The sequence below is a fragment of the Diospyros lotus genome, chromosome 2 (assembly GCF_014633365.1).
Source record: "Diospyros lotus cultivar Yz01 chromosome 2, ASM1463336v1, whole genome shotgun sequence".
NCBI lineage: Eukaryota > Viridiplantae > Streptophyta > Magnoliopsida > Ericales > Ebenaceae > Diospyros > Diospyros lotus.
In genome coordinates this window covers 29,649,451-29,662,650 of record NC_068339.1, presented here as the reverse complement: position 1 = coordinate 29,662,650, position 13,200 = coordinate 29,649,451, and the positions used below count along the sequence as shown (strand labels likewise).

The 13,200-nt window shown below is 34.3% G+C and overlaps 2 protein-coding genes across 2 annotated transcripts; one reads left to right on the top strand and one right to left on the bottom strand.

The window, feature by feature from the left end:
• The first annotated feature begins 4,535 nt into the window (after positions 1–4,535).
• Positions 4,536–6,009, top strand: LOC127795727 (TPD1 protein homolog 1-like). Its single transcript, XM_052327592.1, has 4 exons — positions 4,536–4,588; positions 4,782–4,924; positions 5,199–5,333; positions 5,501–6,009. The coding sequence occupies exons 2-4, from the start codon at positions 4,837–4,839 to the stop codon at positions 5,854–5,856; spliced, it is 579 nt and encodes a 192-aa protein (XP_052183552.1). The 5' UTR covers positions 4,536–4,588; positions 4,782–4,836; the 3' UTR covers positions 5,857–6,009.
• Positions 6,010–6,302: 293 nt separating this feature from the next.
• On the bottom strand, positions 6,303–12,741 carry LOC127795931 (transcriptional adapter ADA2b-like). Its single transcript, XM_052327913.1, has 13 exons — positions 12,345–12,741; positions 11,147–11,202; positions 10,487–10,665; positions 9,955–10,020; positions 9,687–9,812; positions 9,527–9,602; positions 9,092–9,164; positions 8,951–9,000; positions 8,736–8,804; positions 8,417–8,636; positions 7,620–7,830; positions 7,143–7,400; positions 6,303–6,640 (listed from the first exon to the last, which is right to left on the bottom strand). Exons 1-13 carry the CDS (start codon positions 12,392–12,394, stop codon positions 6,446–6,448), a joined length of 1,629 nt encoding a protein of 542 aa, XP_052183873.1. The 5' UTR covers positions 12,395–12,741; the 3' UTR covers positions 6,303–6,445.
• Positions 12,742–13,200: the final 459 nt, after the last annotated feature.

Here is a 13,200-nt window from a genome sequence, read left to right as displayed (position 1 = left end):
TTATTCACTTATTCCATGGAATGGGTAAGTTTTCTGTTCATTTTTTAATGGAAAATTTTCCATCACTTTGATGGAATGGCCATTTCCTAGGGAATGTGTCATTTCATTCCTTCATAGAAATCAAATGAAGGAATAACATAGCCTCAAGTGAAGGGATTCTCAATTTAGTTTGAGAGACTTGTTTTTGCCTACAAGAATATTTTGCTTGTGTTATGCCTAATGATAAATACAAGTGCAAAGAAGGATGCCATGGGCTATCGGACCATGGTTAGTCAAGTAATTGAGAGAAGTTAGTTGAGTATTGAGAGACTGAGGAGAGTGACCGTTGAGAGATTAATTGAGTGACCCTAAAATTGAATGACTCATATCAAGAAATGACTAAGTAATCTCACTTGATAGCCTCTCTTGAGGTTCTCGAAAAACCCTTTCGAGAATTCATGAGTCACTCGATAATTATTATTTGAAAGACTCTTGTGGGTTAACTATTCTGATATCCTTATCTACAAATCTAAAAAAGAGTTTGAAATCCCCGTCGAAAGTTGTGGCTCTCATTTCACCTATTAGTCTCCTCTCTCTCTATAAATAAGATACTCATTACCTGACAACCCTCTTATCACTATAATTTCACTTTGAACACGAGACTTACTTAAATATTAGAGGATCTGTGGGTGACCTCACCCACACTCCTAATTGGTTTTTTTTTTTGAAAATCTCTAAGAGACTACACCTAAAATACTCTCTCACCTGAAGAAATTTATTATTATATCTTAGCACAAGAGATTATATTAGTTTCTAAGTCCATTGAAGTTAAGAATTTTACTTAGAGAAGATGTAAACTTAATTTAAAAAAAGTAGAATCTTTGTAAATCTCTCATATTATTAGTACGTAATATATGTGTTTTGAGTTTTTTTAAATTGCAAACATTTTAAATCACCATAAAATTAATTTAAACTAAATTTACAAAATAATTCAATTTTTTAAAATTAAAAAAGTTGAATTCACCGATCTTGACTTGGGCAACAAAATCAACTCTTGGACCTGCAAAGGAGAGGGGGCAATGACTGGAGACAACTGAGAACGTCGACCGAGTGACAGCAGCTGAGGAGTTGTTTAATCGCACATTAACCAATAAACCCTAGGTGGGTATGTTTGTTTAATGCAAGCCCCGCACTTTTTATTGATCTTAGTTTAGCAAGCAGTTGAGTTGCATGAGTAGTTGCTGCTCAGCCTCATGCTCGGACAACTTCTTTCGCATGAGTCTTTGTAATGGTTAATTTGTTGTTAATTTTTTATATTATATGTTTCGGGCTAATATTTCAACTACATATCGCATATTTTTTGCCATGGGTACAAGTTTTCCTTTTGCTATTATAGTTTTTATCTTTTAGCCTTTCCCTCGTGAATATTAAAAACAACTTTTTGCCCATCTCTACATATATTCACACACACTTGACAAGAAAGCTAAAATGATAATAGTAAAGTATTTTCTTTCTCAAGTAAAAGAAGGGAGAAACCTTATGATATCATTATAAATTTCGTAAAATTTTTTGGTTATTCTTGGGTTTGCATATAAGAGAATTCAATTCTAAATACCTAATCGGTTATTACTTTTTCTTTTATAATTGATAGAAATTTATTAATGAATTTAAGGAAAAGCAAACCATTTCAAGAGAAGAACACGGTTGCTTGGAGAAATACATCAAATATAAAAAGAAAATCGTTATACTCACAAATAAATTTGATAAATAACTATCACAAATTGATATGCTATACACAAATTTATAATAATTCTATTTAAAATTTATTATTATCAAGATACAACAATAAATTTATTTATTCCAAGAGAGTGTCTCAGATGTAATATCCGAGAGACCTCTAGAGAAAAAAGCCAGTTAGGGGCGCCTTACTCGCAAGTCCTCCGATACTTAAATTAGTTAATTTCCGAACAAGAGTGAAGAATGTAAAGAAAGTAGAATTGTAGTAGTATTAGAGTTCTAAACGCATATTTGTTAGAGGATGAGTCTCCCATTTATAAGGGAGAGAAGACTCAGAGGTGAAAGAAGAGTCACAATTCTTAATGAATATTTTTGGCTCTCTTTTGAATATGTAGGTGAACATATATATTGAAGATATGACTAACTCTATTCTTCATAATCTTGTGTGAACAATGTTTCAAAATTAGATTTATTAGGATTTGTAATCTTCCAAAAGGGAGAGAGCCTTTTGGGTCTAGGTAGCCCACAAGAGTTTCAAATAGTAGTGGCAAAGTAACGTGTGTTCTTGAGAGGGTCTTTTGAATGCGTCAACAGAGGCTCTTGGGTAGGGTCACTTGATTGTCTCTTAGTCTTAGTCATTCAGGCTTAGTCACTAAACTAATATTTCTTAATTATTCGATAATTTCATGCACTTGTGACTTATTTTTTTTAATAGACTTTTTGAGTCTCTACTTTTAAATTTAGACCTACTTCATTATTCACAACAAAATTAATAACGAAAGGGAGTTTCTCGTCTATCAATATACATTTCTACATGATTGCACACTTAGCGAAAGAACATTAATATAAAGCAGGTGAGGTAAGAGGAATACATTAGAAGAGGAATTGTTTATTAATGGGGCGATTAGAATGGGAATAATTAACTTGTAAGAAATTATCACCATCAAAGTGGTTGGAAGTGTTCATTCGTCTTCGACTTCGGTAGTCTGAGTGTTTGATTTTTTATTTTTAGGAAGAGTTTCCTAACGAGATTTAGTTATGTTTTAATGATATCAATCACGGAATTAATGGAAGTCTATAACGTTACCAAGTAAATTCATAGGAACAAATAACTTTTATAAATTAACGTTACCCTTTATACTATGTTAGAGTAATATATATAATGGGTTTGTTTTATATTGAAAAATATTATAACCATAAATAAGTGTGATAAATAACTTTCATAAATTTATAATGGAATTTATTAGTAATAAATGAATTTAGACAAATTATTATGAATTTGTATGTCTAGTCAATCCATAAAGATTGTTTAGGAAACTTGTTTATAGGTATAGTATTTTTTTAGGTAGCGTTTGTTAAAATGAATAAGATAAAATTGAAAAATATTTTAAAATTTATATTAAACTGTTTGTTAATCTTTTTGTAATCTAATAAGAATTGTACTTTTTCTTCCTATATATTTGTTAAATGTATATGATAAGCACTGAGACAAGAGTTTTTTTTTTACCAAAATATTCCTATTACCAAATTCATTCAAAACTGTATGTTAATATTAATAACAAATTTATGATTAAAATAGTGTTTATAATTATTGTGAATCGACAAAATAAAAATGAAAATAATATTTTATTTTTTAAATCCATGATAAAAAATAGATTCTAAAAAACTCAAAATATAGAAATAATTATTGGTGGAATTACAATAATTCTACTTAAAAAATTTAAAATTACCAAAAATATTTTTATATTAGATAATAAAATATAAAATTGAATAAAATAATTTAAAAAATTGGTGAAAGGAATTTGCATTAGATAATAATTAAAATATATATATGGAGAGGGAAATTTAAATTTTAAAAATCGTAAAAGGAATAGTGTCATTTAAATTTTAAAAATTGTCAAAATATTAATTTAAAAATGTATTAAATGATATTAATTATAAGACAAAATAAATAAGTTCTTTTAAAACCAATTTTATTGTAAAAATGAGACTTCATAAATTTAAATTTTAAAAATATATTAAATAACATTAATTATCCTCGAATGGACATATGAATAATTTACACTTATCTGTAAAATCTCAAGTAAATTTATCTATAAAAAGTTAAATAAGAAGTCACTCGAAGGTTTTTTTTATAAAAATTGTTAGATAAGTTCAACAAACACGTTAGAAAGCTTGGGAATGTTTTTTATATTTTATCTTTTTTATTCTATATCTTGATTAACAAAGACTACTTTAATTGAAGCCCTAGTATTAGTTTTTGACTCTAGGTGGATTTTCTTATTATTGCAACTTAAAAATAAAATATATATTATAAAAAAATTTAATATTAATAATTATTTTTAATATTTAAGATTACTAATTAAAATATACAATAAATACGTCTCATTTTTAAATAAGAGTTTTGTTATCAATTAATAGACAGAAGTGTTTAATGCTAAAACTAAAATGCATTAAATACACCATATAGATAACAGGTAACTTAAAAAGCACTTCATAGTAAACCTGTTGAAATAAATGACGTGCATTTATCCTATCTTCTCTTCTACCTGGAAAAAGCCGTCCTTTGTTTAACGAATTCCATATGGCTGACTGGGTTGACCGTCGCCGGTAAATGAAGCACTTAATGGCAGGCAAGCAAACGCAAACGCAATAAAGTAGGAGGGCTTTTCCAATAAGAGTTAATGGTTCTTAACTACAAGGGGCCGGTGGGTGGCATTCGTGTAATACGCTCTGAAAGTAAGCCCATTTCCAGTTAGCAGTAGCTAGGCTCGTACTATAAATTTCCAGGGATCCTAGTTGTTCAGACGTGCTGGATTTGCCTTTACAGTTTGGTAATTGAACTTAATTTACAGCGAGCTAGCTAGCTTGTGTAAGTAGTACCAATGCCCGTCCTCTCATCTTCAACACCGTCTTACTTTTCCCTAGTGCCCAACACACTCTTCCAACTGTAAAAATTGCTCTCTCCTTCTGCAACTGTTTCTTGTAGTTTTTTTTCTTACGTATAGTTGCATTTTGTGAATGGCTGTGTGTTGATGGTGACTTCCAAATGAGTTGTTTTGCAGCATATATTTATATATATAGTCAGAAGCACATTGCCAAGAGGAGAATCGAGGGGTAATGTATATGACAAATCCTGGTGCTGCTGGTATGATTTGCATGGCCTCCATGGTTTTGGCCTTGGGCTTCATCTGTGCCACCTTTTCTGGTACGTACTGTCTCTATCTTTCCCTTTCTCTTCCGCTTAACATTAATTAACAGACATCTCTTCTTCGTTTTTAATGCTTCCCTTTCTCTTCCGTTTCAAGCAACATTAGTTTTACCAGAAGCTTTGTGCACTTGTTGGGTGGGTCGATATAGTACCCCGTTGGATCACCATGCAATAAATATCAGAAGATAGTATATTCAGAGGTCGGACGTACATATTATTAGTTTGTGTAATAATTAATGACTGTTCAACGTCTTATTTATTAATGCTGCAGTCGAGGGGAAACATTGGGCACATGAAACCAGGGGTACTACTACTAGTACTGACGATATTACTGCCTTCCATGAACTGCTGTTTTCCAAGGAAAACACTAATGGCTTTGCAGCTCGCAAGCTGATGGACTTGGGTGGTAAGCCATTCTTTATTCCTATATATTGATGTTTCTTTTTTTGTTATGTTTTATTCGGTTAGAACATTAATAATGGTGCACTTCGATTGGGGTGGTTCATGGGTCTATCTTTGTATTATTGTTTAAGTTGTTTCTTAAGATCGATATTGTTTTGAATGATGAAATAGATGAGGATGAGGAGGAGAATGGGGGGTGGATGAATCGAATAGGGGAAACGTGTTCCAAGGGCAACGTGGTGATATCTCAAGGACCAACAAACCCACTTCCAAATGGGATTCCGACATACACTGTCCAAATAGTGAACGGTTGCGCCACGGGTTGCAGCGTCTCGGACATACATTTAAGCTGCGGATGGTTCAGCTCTGCCAGTCAGATCGACCCTCGCCTGTTTAAGCGAATTGCCTACGATGACTGCCTTGTCAACGACGGCCAACCCATGCTTCCCGGCGAGGCTCTCTCTTTTATCTATGCCAACACCTTCGCCTATCCTCTCTCTGTGTCCTCTCTTTCTTGCTCTGACTGAATGACCGCCATCGCCGTGCATAATATACATGCATGCATGCTCCTCTCTTCTAGTTGCGTTTGCGTTGCTATGATATATATGATAATATTAATGATGATGGGTGTATTTGGTTAGGCTAGCTAGGTCTACGACGTACATATCGGTTAGTTTTCTCTAGTTTTGTAAATTGTCGGACTGGAATTTCTATATATATATATATATATATATCTTTATAAGGAAGGTTATGCTTATTTGAGATTGTTTTCTTCTGTGGACTTGGTGAACTTGGTTTTGGACTGGCCTCCACATCAAACAACAAACGACATATACATGTGGCAACTAAAAGAGGAAGCTCACGGTCAACACTCAAAAAGTAAAATTTGTTGGATTAAACAACAGACCATATACTAATTATTTAGCCAAAAAAGGTTTTATTAACAAGGAAAAAGACAAACAGACACTACACGGACGAAAATAGAGAATGCATATATTATTGATTCAATCAGTGTGTAGAACAGAATGGATTAGTTACATTACATATAATTATTATTGTAGCTCGGGAAAGGGTGAACATGTTGGAGGGTGGGTTGGGTGACAGACGTCTCTGTGTTCATGATTGAGTAAAACCCTTTCTCACCAGCATGTCATAAACTCTATCAACTTTGCTGTGTTCGATTTTGTTGAAAAAGGGATAGGCGTCAGATTTCTTGGCAATGGTGCCACTGAGGATTTGGACGGTCATGATCTCTTGCATCTTATGGTACTCTGGTGGTGATAACCTGATTTCGCGGCAAAGTCTTTTCTCCTGCACACACGCACACACATATATATACATGCCAATGAATAAAAATAATTAGATTGAATGAGTAATTAATTTATACATGCCAGCCAGAAAGGCAAATGAAACAACTAATCCATACAGCATGATTGGCATTTATATATGATCCCCCCAAAAGAAGAAAACGTAAAATCCCAAACTAAATGCTTTAAACAGCCATCAAAAAGCAGGACACTCGCATACATAGACTCTGCCTCTGGATGTTTTTGGCGCTGGCACTGCAGGCATATCAGTTTAGGTCACTAATCCAATGGTCAGCCCTATAACCCCCCCTTGGTTTGAGCAATGTAATCAGGACGCAAAGAAATTCACTCACTGATAAAACTCCCGTTAACTTAATTTGTATCTGAGAAAGACTAAAGATCGAATCATATCTATTTTTGAAAGCAAGGATTGGTTGATCAAGAACTGCAGACTTAGAGTAGAACAACCTGTTTCAACTTTGATAAAAGAAACTAGGGATACTTACAGATTCAGATAGCAACTCAGCCCCTGGAAGTGCCATAATATCTAAGTCAGCAAGAGAACCTGAATTTGCCTGTCCTGTAGCTCTCATATTTGAATCACTCATCACTGACTCAGGGGGTGGGAGACAACCCAGACTGCTCCGACCCGACTGAGTACTTAATTTGGTGCTACGTCCACTTTCTTCAGCATCCCTCTTCCTTTTCTGTTCAAGATATCGCTCAGCTTGGACTAATGATCGACAACCAGCAGTTCTGGCTTCCTGTATCATTAGTTTGCATTTTGAAATGTAAAAAATAAAAAATAAAAACAAAAACTCAAAATAATGCAACAACAAAACGGTAACTCAACCCAAATTTTAGAAATAAAAAAAAATCCATTGATTTATCGTGATGATGCTTATTTCGTTAAAAAGAGGAAACACAATCGTTTATTCTGTGAGGAAAAGCAGTATTACAGAAAAATTCAACTTATCATATACCTTGAGTTCTTGAATCCTTTTCATAATTCGATATTCCTGGATAACAGTCTTAAGTAAGTCATCATGCTCTTCTTTGGAATGAAAACGCATAAAGACATCATAATGACGGCAGATTTCTTTCTCTTCGGAAGATAAGTCCTTCTCAAACAAATTTGGCTGGAGCAAATTCCTTTCTAAGATGAAATCCTTCCTCCTTTTCCTCTCATCAAGCCTACCAATAATTTATTTTGAACCATGAGCCCACAACAGAAAAGGAAAACAAAAGAAAATGGGCGGGAAGCGGGTGGAAGGAAGAAGATATAATTCTTAGGAGAATAGCATTCTGAACCATCAAGAACTTGTGACGGGTGATAAATAAATTCATAGTACCAGAATATGTCATCTGTAGAGGTATGCCTTAAACTTACATTCTTCATCATTATTGTAATCCATCACATTTCATCATGTACGTTCTTAGGATTTATCCAACCCCAATTAGCCAGATAAAGGCTTATTATTATTATTATTCTACATTCTTATGATTTATCAGATAGTCTTCTAACCTATCTGTGAGAAAAATTTGGCCGAAAAATTAATCTCTAGTCCAAGTAAACATTATCTGATCTTCCTGTAATATGTTAAACTTGTTTTGGTTTTATTACTTAAAGTAGCTTCCACACTTTTCATTTTCTTTTTTGGCAAAAATTAATCATTGACTAATGACATTTTCGGAAAGTCCCAGTCCCTAAACATATTTATAAAATGGAATAACTAAGTGCACAATCAAATGGAAGAAACAGATAATAATGGCAAGACACCTCTTTGCATAGATATGTAGGACCCTCAACTTCAACTCGCGCTCCTCTTCGGTGTCAGTTTCCTTGAATTCCATGTCAGCAAGCAATTGTTCAGCATCATTATCATATTCTGGATCAAATTCCTGCCTTTTGGGGTTATAACCACTTGACTCCAACAAAGTTGGGCCCTCGTTTGGAGGTTTAAGTTTCTTGCCCCCAAAACTCCTGTCCACTAGATTGTCTGCCAAAATGTTTAGAATTAATCTACAGAAGTAAATAAACCAATAGAATTCTTTGTCAGCTATCTGCAAATATATGGAAGAAACGCAGAATGTCATACCTTCCACTTTTATGGAACTGGGGCTATTCTTGACCTGCGCTATGTTTGACCCCTTAGTGGCAGTTGTTCCTGCAATATTAGTGTGGTTAGGATGGCCTTTGAGTCTGCCTGTTGCAGTTAGAACAAATAAAAAAAAATGCAACTGATACACCAAATAGTTATTTAAGACAACCTTGAAAAATCAGTAGTAGCAAAGCAACCAAAAAGTTGCTTACCAGAAGATACCAATCGGCCAGATGAACCATTTTTATTTGAATCTTCAACCCTAATCATTTACATGCAAAAGAATTCAAATCAAGAGACGTATACGAGAAAAACCAGGAAAATCCATATATGGAAGAGAATGATAGTTGTACTTGATTCTAGAAGAGGGAAATGGAGATTCATCCTTCAAAGTAAGCTCACCTAGGGAAGATGTTCCTGTCATACCTATCAAGAGTTGACAATATGAAATGTCATTCTACAAAGAAAGAGCCCATTTCTACATGACAGCATGTTTGCGGCCCACAAATCAACAATTTAACAGAAAAGTATGAATTCCTGAATCCAATACAAAATGACCACACTATGCAAGGAAATATTTGTAAATTTATGATGAAAACTAGATACTGGCCAAGCTACAGTTGGTTCTCTTGAACTTGGCCAAACTTCCTGATATTACAAGGCATATCTCCATAAAGATTATCCTCCATGATGTTTGTCAAATGCAAATTTAAGAAAATCCATCACTAAAGCAATTCCAAAAACAAGAAACCAGAAGAAAGATAATGGAGGAACATTATGTCACAAACCTTTCTTGTCTTCACCATGCCCTTTGGCCATAGCGAGAAGTTCCTTTCTATTTTTGCCAACAACATGAGTCATGTCCTAGAAAACATATGTTTGTACAAGACAATTATGCATATGGAAAACTAGAACCCATAAACGAAGAAACACTATTCATTCTTGTACCGGCAGAGGGAAGTATGGTGAGTTCAGGTAGGCAGTTTTGTAGTGTTGAATACATTGTTCTTTACTCTTTGTCCCAACGTGCTCAGCAATCTCTGCCCAATTTCCCATACCATACATTTCAATCCCCTAGAAAAAGCAGAACCCCCCCACGCCCACCCAAAAAAAAAAAGGTTATAACCCAGATATCATATTAATGAAGCAAATTAACACACCAAGGACAATTCAAAATTCAAACACGCAATAAAGGGACTATGGAAATGAAAGCTACCTCCAGAAGCAAAATTTCTTCATCTGCATTCCATTCTGGGCAGATAAGTGGGAAAGATAAGCTGTCCTGTTCAAATAAAATACATGAAGCATTAGCACAAAGCTAATAAACATTCAGCATGTTGTATAGTACAAGAAAATTAAAAGGCCGTGCACTTTCATTCGGATCCAAGTTCTAGTACTCTAATTATTAAAGTCAAATAACATAGCAGCTTACTGGAACTAGTAAATTTGGAGAAAGTTTACAACTTCCATGACCATATGCAGTAGTAAATGCATGAAGCGGCATCCAGATTTGTGTTGATAGGATATTTTATCAAGTTAAATGCTTTTAAAACTATTATTTGAAAAAAGTTCTTGGAATACACAAACACACACAAAGTTAAGTTTAACTAAGGCTTATAGCTTCCTTGAGATAATGCTCAAGGTTCACAGCCAGTCTCACTGTGGGGTGTGATATTCACAACTCAATATTATGGAATAACTATACAGATCAACAAGGTATAAGGAGAAACTCAAACAATCTTACTAACCATGACCCTGTAAGGATGATTGCTTTTATGAAGCGTCACCTCAGCGCCAACAGAAAAACACTCTATGCATAGATCAAAATCAGTACACGCAGCACACTTGATACGAATTTTCCCTGTTAAATCTTTGTTGCAGTAATTGCAGTGGTACAAAGCCTTCTTCCCTTCACCTGTTCCTTGGCCTAACACCACAAAGTTAAAAACTATAAGAGAGAAAAATGAGTAATAAAAATATCTAAGCGATTGTCACATAATAACAAGAGCATAGCATATATACGTCCTTTTATTCTGTACATGGATATGCGGTTAACTGAAGCATTATATTTCAACAGTAAATAGACCAAATTACTTTGTAGAATTTTAAGGCACCTATGCCCAGGTAATCGTGATTGATATATGAAACAAAAATTATGTCAAGGAACACCTCATCATGTGACCTAAACAGATCTTGTGGCATGTAGCCTCCACATTCACATTGATTATCCACTTCATTACCAGGTGAGTAACAAAAAGAGCTTGGGGTTTCAAGAAAAAGAAGTAATAAGAAAAAAATATGGTATTCTTATTTCATTTGCTACACCTTGGAATGTTTGAGGCAGCACCAGAAATCCAACAAACTCCTTAACAAGCTTCATCAAAGAAACTAAAGTGTCTGCTAAGTACCTGCTGTTGTGGATTCTAGATTTTCTCCAGTTGAAGCATTCTTTTTTCGCCTTGATCTGCATTGCAGAAATGATCTTTAGAAAAACAAATTAAACATTCAAACAAATGAATTAATAAATAATTTATTGAACTTAAAGAACTTATAGGAAATATGTGTAAAATATGAGAACACAAAATCAAACTTACAAGATGAATGATTAGGCATGTAAAGAGGATAAATAAAGTGAAAGAACGCAATAACAATTCCTAGAAGAGGTTGACTTAAAAAGGGAAAAAAAGAAAAGTGGATATCCAAAAACCCATCATTCTAAACTACTACATTATATTGGTAAATCTAAAAATATAAAAACACCTTAGTATCCAAGCATTGAATTAAAGAAAACAAAAGGCAACAAAATTCAGCATTATCTTGCCAGTGTAGATAGCTCAAGTTTACCGTGAGAGTGAAATTCAAGAACTATGCTACTTCCCATGGCTGGGACATTAAGTGCTACAGAAGCAATGAGTTAGGTATGCCCTTAGCTGGAAAGTTGAGTCCTTTTTCTATAAGTGAAAAACTAGGTCACATTCATTTGAAATATCCTTCTTCCAACATGAAGTTCTAATTTCTGCAGATCGGCTAATCAAATTTGATTCAGAGAAATAGGGACAATTATTTTAACATCTATAGCATACTATTACCAGAGAAACAAACTTCATATAACAGTTTCAAGTCATGCACTCAACTGTAACCCAAGTGCACATATTGTGACACAGTATACTCAAAATTACTTCATATCTAAAAAGAGGTTCGAAATAATGAAATAGAAAAATATCATTCTACTGCAACAAAGCAATTCATGCAGGTCAGTATATCACTGGGCGCTTCCTTGATAACTTATGCTTTATGGAAACGAAGTCATCTATCTAACATGGAATCAAAAGGATTTGGGGAATAGGTGAATGAGACCATACATCGACCTAGCAACCAACATTAGGAATTCCACTCCATTTTCCCTACAAGGCAAGAAGACCTTATAATTGACACAATTAGGTACCAATTAACGGCCAGGCCGAATTAAAAACTGGAACACTCTACACACAGCGACATATGAAAGCATAAATGTATAAAAACACAGGTATATATAACAGGAAATCCGAAAGCAAAACTTCAGGAATTCAGACTGAATTGGATAAGAAAGCGACGAAAATTTTAAACCTTTGGCTGGGATCTTCATCAGCGTGAAAATTTCCGCGAGAGCGACCCATTGATTTGTGAAGTTGAGAAAGCTCTTAACACACGTTGAAATTGTGTAGATGGGAATAGGCGCAGTGGGTTTTCTTATGCATAGATGAAGCGGTAATGCATAAACCCTAGAACTGAATTGAACCAGGAGAGTGGAGACTGGAGAGCCAGGAAATTCCTCTTTCTTTGTACCAAAAGATTAATTCCCGATTTAGGACAGGCCGCCCCCTCCCCACGGACAGCCCAGATTCTCTGAAGCTTCAAATTTGGGGATAATTTAGCGCCGCCACATTAAAATAAAATATTCTCTTCCGTATTTCTTTTCCATTCGCCTGAAGTTTTGAAAGTTCACCGCACCGCAGAATAAGAATAGCGTATCGTTAGTGTGTGTATCTGTATATTTATTATTATTATTGACTAAACCTGAACTCAAATACCGGCCGCTTTTGGAAAAATGTTGGATTTGTGCTCTCACAGTGCATAATAATAACTACAATGATTGTATTTGATAGGACCTAACATATTTGTTATTTGTAAGATATTATTTCTTATCTTACTTTATATTTATTTATTTATTAGGGAAGGACATTTGATTAAAATCTATCAATTAAAGATAACCGAGGTATTAGTAACTCATCGTCTTCTCATTCACCCAACTAGGAAGAAGGTTAGTGGAAGCATGAAACCCGACCCCCATATACTTCCTTCACATTTGTTGTTAGTGAGTTCTTTTTTTCTCACTTTTGCACTTGTGAAAATTTGTGGTTAACAACTAACCCTAAGCATGCATCGTCCCATTTACTCGAATCTATCAACTCGCCAAGTCACT

Coding starts and splice junctions, on each gene's coding strand:
- LOC127795931 (XM_052327913.1), bottom strand. CDS start 12,394: ATGGGTCGCTCTCGCGGAAATTTTCACGCTGATGAAGATCCCAGCCAA. Junction 8,805..8,950: donor TGGCCGATTGGTATCTTCTG/GTAAGCAACTTT, acceptor CTAATATTGCAG/GAACAACTGCCACTAAGGGG. Junction 8,637..8,735: donor CAGTTCCATAAAAGTGGAAG/GTATGACATTCT, acceptor ACATTTTGGCAG/ACAATCTAGTGGACAGGAGT.
- LOC127795727 (XM_052327592.1), top strand. CDS start 4,837: ATGTATATGACAAATCCTGGTGCTGCTGGTATGATTTGCATGGCCTCC. Junction 4,925..5,198: donor CATCTGTGCCACCTTTTCTG/GTACGTACTGTC, acceptor TTAATGCTGCAG/TCGAGGGGAAACATTGGGCA. Junction 5,334..5,500: donor CAAGCTGATGGACTTGGGTG/GTAAGCCATTCT, acceptor ATGATGAAATAG/ATGAGGATGAGGAGGAGAAT.